The sequence below is a fragment of the Strongylocentrotus purpuratus genome, unplaced genomic scaffold (genome assembly GCF_000002235.5).
Source record: "Strongylocentrotus purpuratus isolate Spur 01 unplaced genomic scaffold, Spur_5.0 spur5_scaffold_15, whole genome shotgun sequence".
Classification (NCBI taxonomy): domain Eukaryota; kingdom Metazoa; phylum Echinodermata; class Echinoidea; order Camarodonta; family Strongylocentrotidae; genus Strongylocentrotus; species Strongylocentrotus purpuratus.
The window spans coordinates 34013140-34023867 of record NW_022145600.1 but is presented as its reverse complement, the minus strand read 5'-3'; the positions used below and the strand labels follow the sequence as shown (position 1 = coordinate 34023867).

At 38.5% G+C, this 10728-nt stretch overlaps 1 protein-coding gene across 1 annotated transcript; it reads left to right on the top strand.

Annotated features, from left to right (window-relative positions):
• The first annotated feature begins 725 nt into the window (after positions 1-725).
• Positions 726-6059, top strand: LOC100890580 (NAD(P)H azoreductase). The gene is made up of 4 exons (XM_030986283.1): positions 726-1064; positions 3900-4057; positions 4478-4691; positions 5102-6059. The coding sequence occupies exons 1-4, from the start codon at positions 752-754 to the stop codon at positions 5401-5403; spliced, it is 987 nt and encodes a 328-aa protein (XP_030842143.1). The 5' UTR covers positions 726-751; the 3' UTR covers positions 5404-6059.
• Positions 6060-10728: the final 4669 nt, after the last annotated feature.

Genomic DNA, 10728 nt, shown 5'->3' with positions numbered 1-10728 from the left:
CACATAGTATTTAAACATGTCCCTGGCTCTAGAGAAAAACACAACAGAATACAAAGACAAGATGTACTGGGTAACAGACAAAATGGATGAATTAAATGTTAAATAAGTGCGTCTTTAAAGCAATCTTAAACTTAACAATGGAGTCAATGTTTTTTTAAATGTTTCGGGAGATTGTTCCATAACGTTGAGGCAGTGTGAGCGAAGCTGCGTTCACCATATGACCTGGTCATCACTGGTGGAATAACAAACAATTTTTTCTTATTAGAACGAAGATTTCTAGATAGCCCTATATACCAACTCCGTATAGGCGACGTACAATTATAATTATGCACTGACCTGTTTGCTGTTACGATTTATAATAATATTTTATTTCGATGATTTACGATACATTTTGAAAAGTCACTATGGCTAGCAACAGCAGCCTTTTTAAATCGACACGCTCCAGGCGATCGTTGCTGCAAGGCTTTGTAAGCATGCAAACAATTATTTCGATTCGGTCCAGGGACCATAAAGACACACTGACGTAGTGACGTTCATGCCGCAGACAAAATATAAGTCAACTTTGTATTCATAAAGCTTTGTATTCATAAGCTCTAAGTATGCAGTAGCCCAACAGAACCAAATTGTCTGACGTAACAACAACATTGCTGTACGCTCGTATATCATATTCGTCATTCAAAATAATCTAGGGTCAATAGTCTCACCTCCCTGATTCAACCATCCTCTCTTAAAGATACGGTAGTCCTGGATAATGGGAAATTGCGCAACATCGGAGACGGCAGGGAGCGAACCTGCTCAACCCAGAGAGGAGACGTCGAATGATGTCGCAGGGGAGAAATCGTCGGAACCCACCAAGCCAGTCGTGTTCGTGTTCGGGTGTACGGGTAATGTCGGCGGCGCCACGATCAGAGCCCTGTCTGCTCAGTTCGGAGATACGTTGGATATCAGGGCCGGTGTTCGGGAATCGAGTATGGAAAAGGCATCTTCTCTTCGAGAGCTGAAAGGTGTCACTGTGGTTTCTGCACAAATGGGTGATAAAGATAGTCTGACATCGACTCTAAAAGGTATACTATCTTACATTCGTTCTAGTATTTCACCTGGATTCACAGGCATATTATGATGAGGGAGTTGAAAATATAACAAATATTTCTGGGGTAACTGCCACCTGATTTAGGGCAATGTTTTTATCTTAATCTGCTACAGTTTGATTTTTATAATTTACAATTATATTACAATACAATATAAAACAAATGACAAGCGACGTCTGGTAGCCCTCTGATGAAATCGAATTCGTATAGCTATAAGAGTGAGTTAAAGGAAACCAAAACCTTCATACTAAGTTACTTTTATTGTAAAGTTTAAGATGTTTGAAAAATATCAGTGAAAATTTGAACAAAATCGGGCAAGGATTAAGGAAGATAGAGCTTTTTTAAATTACTAGTCACTAGAGGGCGGTATTCAATTTGATGACATCATCTGTAAACAACTCTCCATGCCTTTTGTACATCAAATTTCATGTTTTTCCTTCTTTCTTGTGATTGAGATAACGTACTCCCCTGAAAGCAAGATATAGAATGCAAAATGATATTCTACTTCACATGTTATGAAGTCGGATCAAGAACACAAATAAATATGAAGAAAACAAAAAAATTGTGAAATTTTATGTACAAAAGGCATGGAGAGTTGTTCAGAGATGATGTCATCAAATTGAATACCGCCCTCTAGTGACTAGTAATTTAAAAAAGCTCTTACTTCCTTATTCCTTGCCCGATTTTGTTCAAATTTTCACTGATATTTTTCAAATATCTTAAACTTTACAATAAAAGTAACTTAGTATAAAGGTTTTGGTTTCCTTTAATAGACCGGTCTACTAACATATTCAAGTTGTATGCATACGTTTTACTCAAGATTGGTATTGAAAACCTTGTTGCGTTTGATATGCATGACCGAAATCGAAGCAGGCCCATGACATGTGTCTCAAACGATAGCTATATTGGCAGCTATATACAAGTCTTACTTTACTTTACTTTAATCCATCGATGTTGGCAGGACAGAGCCTGTTCATCGATCGATTGAATTCCTTTGCATCAATACTTGAGTTTGTTGTGGTTTCGTGTCGAGGTGTGTGTGTGGAGGGTGGAATAGTTCTGCATTCTTCTATTTCTTCCAATAGTTACCGAGTTTGTTTTTGAAGGCATTTACAGATGGGGCATTAGCCACTTCTTCAGATAGGCTATTCCATGTGTCCACTACTCTATTCGAGAAAAAGAATTTCCTGATGTCGAGATGTGAAAATGTCTTCTCTAGTTTCAGGGTATGGCCTCGTGTTCTGTTTTCCTTGCATGAATGTAGTAGGTTGGTCTGAGTGGTGTATAGGCCATGGAGGTACTTGTAAACGTCAATCTTATCTCCTCTCTTCCTGCGATGGGCAAGAGACGGTAGCTTCAGGTATCTCAGACGTGTTTCGTATGGAATTCAGACTAGGTACCATCTTTGTAGCTCTTCGTTGGACGCTTTCAGGGTCTCTTCTGTTCACCTATCCTGTATGGTGACCATGCAGCTTGTCCGTACTCCAAGACAGACCTTACAAGGCCTATGTACAAGAGTTTGAAAGTGTCCGTGTCCATGTTTGCGAATGATCTTCGTATCACCCCAGTAACCTGTTAGACCTGGATACAACATGGAAGATGTGGCCTTTGAAGGTCAGCTAATTAGAATCGACAAGCACACCAAGATCCCTGTCCACTTTAGATTCTTTCAGGATTGTAGTTTCATTGCCATTCTTTATGCGATATTCATAACTTGAGGGGGAACTGCCAATTTTCAACACAGTACACTTATCAGGGTGAAATCTAAGCTGCCATGTATCTGACCATTCCTGCATCTTTATCAGATCATCCTGCAATTTCTGGGAATCTTCGAAGGTGTCACATCTGGCATACAGCTTTGTGTCGTCTGCAAAAAGCTTGATTCTGGACTCCATGACATCAGGAAGATCGTTTATGTAGATCAGGAATAACAGCGGCCCGAGTACACTCCCTTGCGGAATTCCACTCAGCACTGATGACCATTCTGACCGTTGACCCTTCACTACTACACGCTGTCTCCTTCCAACTAAGAATGCTTTGATCCATCCCAGTATCTCAACCTGGATGCCAAAGGCTTCAACTTTCTGCAGCAATCGATAATGGGGTATAATCAAAAGCTTTCATAAGCCCATAAAGTCCATGCAAATTACATCAACGTTACCTCCCTCTTCTAAGATATGTGTCCAGTCGTTGAGTACGAGAATTTACCATCTAAAGTGACAGAGAGAAAAAGAGGCACTCATCCCCTCCCCCATCAATATGCCAAAAAAGACAAAAACGGAAAGAGGACAACGTGAACATAAAACGAAACGATCCTCCCCCACATCCTTCCTTGACTCAAAAAGAATTGTTTTTCTAGATCGCATTCACAATGTTTTGCACCTTGTTTAAGATTGCTGCCCCCCTTCCCCCACACCATCGTGCCTCTAAATGGAAGTGAAAAGCACAGGATACATGCTGTATATTTGATAAAAGAGTTAAAGGTGGAAATTCGCACCTATCTCAATATGAAATGTAATCAAAAGAAATTCGATACAAACGAAGTTACAAAAGTTACAAAAATGTTTTCATTATTTTAGTTAGTGATTATGTCACATTAGTTTCATGTTTTGTACTATGTATGATATGTTACAACTGCATGAATTCTGTATTTAAACACTGTTGTAAATAGCTGTTATTTTATGATATGAACAAATAAAGTCCCTCGAAAGAGGATATAAATAGAAGGAAAAAAATCGTGCCTCTAAATAACCGGCATCATGCTACGCCACTAATCACATCTCTGTCTTCTCTGGCTTTCCAACGATGAAGGTGTAGATGTCATCTTCGTGACCGTCCCACCCACGGAAGATCGAGCCGACCTCAGCGTCCGGTCCATGGAAGCAGGCAAGGAAGCCGGCGTCAAACATGTCGTCGTCATCAGTCTTCCACCAGTAGATCTCGATATCTTGTTTGGTCGACAATGCAAGGTAGGCACAAAAAGCATCACTAACGATTACGAATGGGAAAGTTAACCTATACTCCCCTTTCCCGGCACTTAAGAAAGTATTCCAAATGTCTTAATCATCAGATTTCGCTTTAATTTTTTTAAAACATGAAAATGATTGCCCTACCCTAAAAAGAAAGACTCTGAAAAGAACGGAGTATAATTATATACAATCATGTGTATGAATATAAATAATTAACAAGTTCTAGTAGTCTTTCCTTTTTTTCCGGCGCTGCTTGGGCTTATTGCCGCTATTTCTCTTATTTCCAATTTATTCATTTTTTAGAAACTTGGCCTCAGCGGTTAATTTGAAGAATGAGACCTAAGTATTTGCTTGTCTCTTCAAGTTGAGGACATCACGCAACTGATTCCTTCCTTTCCCCTCTTGAAACCTTGCATGCAGGCTATTGAAATAGGAACGAAATCTCTCGGCATCCCGTACACAATCCTGCGACTGCCGATGTTCGTCGACAACCTATTCATGGCGAGAGACGGAATCGTTGGTCAGTCTAAGATCTACGCTGCGATTGAATCAGATAAACCCTACTGCCCTGTCCTGGTCAGTGATATCGGTGATGCTGCTGCGACGATCATGGCGACGTATGAGAAACACGCAAGTATGTCGTGTCTGTTTTTATCATTAATGGGTCTTCTATCGGGATATGATTGTACATGACTATTTGAAAAGGCCTTATGAAAGGAAAAGCGTGAGTTCAAGTGTATGTGGTTCGTTGGAATTATGTGCAGAAAAACAATAGACTCTGCCATCAAACAATAAATATTGAAATGTCCCCTAGATGATACGCTGATTAAAAACATTTTAAAGTAATGTTTACTGCTTATATGAAGTTAAAGTTTTAAGATGATTTTGGCCTCGCAGATTATACTTCACTTGTGAACATATTATATTCCGTGGTCTCTTCTCTTGCATGAATTACTGTATTCCTTTTCAACTCTTTTCTACATTATCTCTCTCTCTCTCTCTCTCTCCCTCTCTTTCATTCTCTCTCCTCTCATTTCCCCCTAGATATGACTTACACCATAACAAGCACCCGGTTCACATTCAGAGAGCTCGCCAAACTCTTCAGTGAGGCGTTGGGTCGGGAGATCGTGCACGAACACGTACCGTACGAGGCAGGCAAGCAAGCATTTATGGGGGTTGGAATGGCCGAGTGGCAAGCTGACGGCGCCATGGAGCTGTACCGACTCGTCAACGAAGGGTCGCCGCTTGCCGACATCGCTGACATGGGAGATTTTAAGATGATCACGGGCAAAGAACCAACGGATATCAAGACTTGGGTCGACAACGTCAAAGATGCCTTCAAATAGACTGGATAAAGTTGCCAAATAAAATCAGATAGAGAGGAAATATGACATTACCATTTAAATAGAATACCCATGACAATTTCTTTGGGCAGATGTTTCTGCATGTATTGAAAAATCAAATACAAAATATCCAAACAATTACTTTATAACATAATTGGAAGTTGGAAGTTGGAAGTTGGAAGAAAGAAAAGAAAAGAAAAAGAAAATTGCAAGTGTGTGCTTGTGGGTGTGTGCATGTGAAGCAAGTGTTCTTTTCGTTTTGTTCATGAAGTGGTCATCTTTAATTAATGAATATTTAAAAAAAAGCGATTGAATTGTTAAGACCAATATTTTTTTGTTATTAATTTTCGGATATGAAATATTTTTAATATTATTAGGAGGTAGAACCTCATTGTAAATAAGCTAATAATTAGCTTTTATGTGTGATCCTGTCAATATTAATGATATAATCTCTCTGTTGTATATTTTATGATGTAAATTCATGTAGCCTAAGCCTACAGGTTTACTTGAATATTGAAATCAATCAATATAATAAAGAGTCTGCTGCGAATTGCTGTCACTTTTCTGCTAAAAGTGGATCTTGGCTGTAACCTGGAAATATTTTTCTGATATTTTAATAAAAGTTTTTCATTCCATTAAAATCATAATCACTTCAAGAACAAAAATGCATGTGATAATAATATTGTCATCTTTGATCTTAAGTTTGAAAGGGGATGTGTAGAAGTCCGAGATAATTTCTCTTGTAGCCCATAATATGTTTGGCTTTATATCCACACCTAATTTAAGTTGAGAAGAGGTATTTTTTTGAAAAGGCGAACAACATGAATTGATCAAGGAAAGGAGCAATAATTATTGGTACATCACTTTTTAATTCTGGTAAAGTATTTGATTTGCATGGGAAGAGAACGGGGTTCACCTATAACCATGGGCGAAAGTTTTGGGATAGATCGTGCTTTAATAAAAGAAAACTCAAAATATCAATTCTGTAAAATATCAATTCAGCAACTGGGCCAGATACATGTTTTTCTCATGAGTTTGTAGATACGCTGCAAGATTTATATATGTCACAACTAGTAACTGAACCAACTAGAATGAGAGAAGGACAAACATCGAATGTTTTGGATCTTATTATTACTGACCAAGAAGACATGATTGAATTATTGTTTACCTCTTCTCCAATAGGCAAGATCGACTATCTAGTACTTGAATTCAAAGTATTGGTGTCGAACATGTCTTGTAATACCACCAACCTGGAACACTATGCACTGTTCAAGGGAGACTTTGAAGGAATGAGGAAATTTGTCTATGAAAACGAGGTGTTTGATATACATGTGACCCATACAGATGATGTGCTAAACTGTACTTGCAATGCTATTGTGGAACGGATCAATGAAGTAACAAATACTTTTGTGCCTAAATTCAAATCGAGAGCAAAGGATAGACCATTATGGATGAATGCTGCTGTTAAAAAAGTAATTTGTGACAAACATAAAGCCTGGGATCGTTTCCAGAAAACAAGAAGCCAACAAGACAGAGATAAGTTCAAGAAGATTAGGAACGAGGTCACCAGAATAGTTACTGATGCAAAGAAATCTTTTGAAAAGAAACTAACTTCAGATCTGAAAAACAATGCAAAATGATTTTGGAAATATGTGAAAAGTAAAACAAAGACAAAAATCTCCAATCGGGTCACTGGAGAAACCTGATGGTGGCTATGCAGAAACAGACACTGAAAAAAGCTAATACCTTGAACAATTTTTTTGTCTCTGTATTTACGAGAGAAGATTTAGCCAATATTCCTAGCCGTGATCCGAGAAGAAATGTTACAATGAATTATGTTGTATTTATGTTTGTTTATCAAATGACAAAAAAGCGTTGTTAAAATTATGTTACACTTTTGTATAAACTATGTTATGTACGAAAAAGAATTGGAGCTTTGAGAAATAAAGTGGATACAAAAAAAAATGTTGCCCTTAATCTGTCAACACTAAAAGTGAAGGGGTATATAATTAATGGAATACTTTTGGGTAGTGGCTAGCTTTAGCATAGCAGCACGCAGCCTACGACCGAAAGGCGAAATGCATGGGGACAAAAGGGTAACATGTGAGAGAATGAGGGAATGAGAAAGAGGGAGAGAGAGAAAGAGTATGGATAAATAGAGAGAGAAAGGGCACATTGGATTGGATACAGAGAGAGAGAGAGAAAGAGAGAGGAGATTATGTGTTTGTGTGTGTGAGAAAGTTGGAATGGATAGAAAGAGGGGGTAAAGAGAAAAAGGGGAGAGGGGACGTGTGTGTGTGAGAGAAAAAGAGAGAGTTTGGAATGGATAGAGAGGGGTTGGATAAAAAGAGAGGGGTGGGGGCATCCCGAAAAAGAGATGATGCGATCCCTCCTTATAGACACTTCCCTCTTTCTCTCTCTCATTCTCTTGCATTCTTGCACCTATAGAAAGACTCAGGCGCGTACGCAGGATTTTTCGAGGGGGGGGGGGCTTAAAATTTGAAGATCACGCCGAAAACTTCCCTCTTTCTCTCTCTCATTCTCTTGCATTCTTGCACCTATAGAAAGACTCAGGCGCGTACGCAGGATTTTTCGAGGGGGGGGGGGGCTTAAAATTTGAAGATCACGCCGAAAACTTCCCTCTTTCTCTCTCTCATTCTCTTGCATTCTTGCACCTATAGAAAGACCCAGGCGCGTACGCAGGATTTTTCGAGGGGGGGGGGGGGGGCTTAAAATTTGAAGATCACGCCGAAAATTTCGCAACGACTCAGCCGGCCGCTGAATAAGCGGGGGGGGGGGGGGGGGGGTGGGTAAGAGGACATAGATATATATTTTTTTGTCCCAAAAATTTCGTAACGACTCAGCCAACCGCTGAATAAGCGGGGGGGGGGGGGGGAGCTTTTTGGGTCACCCATTACCACTTTTTTTTTTTTTTTTTTTTTAATTATTTTTTTTAAATTAAAAAACAAACAAAGGGGGGGGGGGGGGGGGTTTAGGCAATAAATAGCCCTATATACCAACTCCGTATAGGAGACGTACAATTTAATTATGCACTGACCTGTTTGTTGTTACGATTTATTATTATATTTTATTTCGATAATTGACAATACATTTTGAAAAGTCACCTGTCACACTATACTGTATGGCTAGCAATAGCAGCCGTAGTTCATTAATCGACACGCTCCAGACGATCGTTGCTGTACTTTGTAAGCACAAACAAATCTTTCGATTCGCTCTATGCAGCCTCCAGGGACCAGAAAGACACACCCACGCTCAGGCATGGCAGTCAAAATATCATTCAACTTTCTATTCCTAAAGCTTTAAGTATTCTGTAGCCCACCTGAACCAGAGCTCTAACCAAATTGTCTGACGAGAAAACAACGTTGCTGTATGCTCGTATAATATTTGTCATTCAAAATAATCTAGGATCAATTTAACAATTCGCTTGAGATGCGATAGACCTGGATGATGGAGAATTCCGCGACATCGAAGACGACAGGGGAGAAATCGTCGGTATAGCGTACGCAGGATTTTTTCAAGGGGGGGGGGGGGTCTCAAAAATCGCAACGACTCAGTCAGCCGCTGAATAAGCGGGGGGGGGGGGGGGGGTAAGAGGACACTTTTTTTTTTTGGTCCCAAAAATAATCGCAATGGAAATTGTATAGAGAAGGTAGGAAAAGAAACAGGAATACAAAGAACAACTAAAGATAAATATAGAGAGTAGGGATATAAATGCGAGGGAGGAAGCAGGGAGAAAGAGAGTGAGAGAGAGAGAGAGAGAGAGAGAGAGAGAGAAAGAGAGGGAGAGAGCGAGAGATATCAAAAGAGAGGGGGGGGGGCAGAGAAGAATAGGAGATACAAAAAACAACAACAGAAAATTACTGTAATTTGATCTCATTGTGGTATTCACTTACCTGGCAAGGGACTTACATCAACATCATAATTATCTCTTTCATGTAGATATAAAATTGAATCATTGTAAGTTAATGTATCATATTCAGTCTTAATGACATCCAAAGGGATTTAAATCAACATCATAATTATCTCTTTCATCTAGATATCACATTGAATCATTCCAAGTAAGTGTATCATATTACACCGGGGGGGGGGGGGGGGGGTTTGATTTAAAGATTGTTACCGTAATGGCAACATAATGTTATACAGTTGCAATTCAACATAAGCAATGACCACATGACATCATTTCCCATTTAATTTTTTTAAAAATTTTTAATATTTCCTTTATGACCTTTTGAAAAGTATTCAATCAGGATCAACTTAATTTCTGATAATCATGAGAAGTAAACATACTACATGTTTCATGATATAGCCAAACAATGAATAGAACACAACAGATTTTGCACCAAATGGAACAAACAATCTGAATTTTGGATCTGCTGAACAGATTTACAGAGTGAATAGAAGTAAAATGTTAATGAATTATATAAATGACATAAGTCAGCCCAAATAAAATATGAGAAAATGAAGTAATGAAATATCAAGGAGTACATAGAGTATTTTCAAACTGAATCAAACAGTTTCAGTTGAACTCAAGAATTTAATCATTACTAAATAATCACTTTACTGATCTATCATGACAGTGCTACAAATCAACTGCTTGTTGAGTTCATAAACTACACATTGGATGGGCAGCCAATTAGCAGTAAAGAAATAAAATACCACCGCCTTGATTTCAATTTCTCTCTCAATGCTCAAATGAAAGCAAAGTAATCAATAAAAACCTCTAATTATTTACACAAAAATAATCATACCCGCTAAAAATGAGCTTTCATAAGAAGACCGATAGTCTGAATGAATAAATAATATGTTAAGAAATGTAATTTTAATGAATATATACATTAGCTGGTACATGAAAATGTCATAACTTTTTTAATGTTGCCTAAATCCAAAGCTCCTAATGTGGCGAACAAAAACTTTCAAAGCGATAATAAAGATGCACTTCAGCTTGGAGTCTGGAGATAGACAGTATCATTTGGAGAAAATAAATGTCACTTGACGTTTGTTAACATGACTCTCTTGCAGATCATAATATTAGGATTGATACTGCTCCATATAGCGCCCCCCGCCCCCGAACATGCCCCCAACAGGTCCAAATAGGCAAAAACTGTACCATTTACATGTACACAATAGATTGCATATATACATTAATACTTTGCAAAGTTTATTTGAATGGCAAAATATCTTCAGCAAACATTAAACATTGTGACAAAATACTGTGATAGGTCCTAAATTGCAACACAAAGACAGAAGTTTGAAGGAAAAATCATACATTCCTTGATCTTATACAGCTACGAGCTGAATAAATTTACT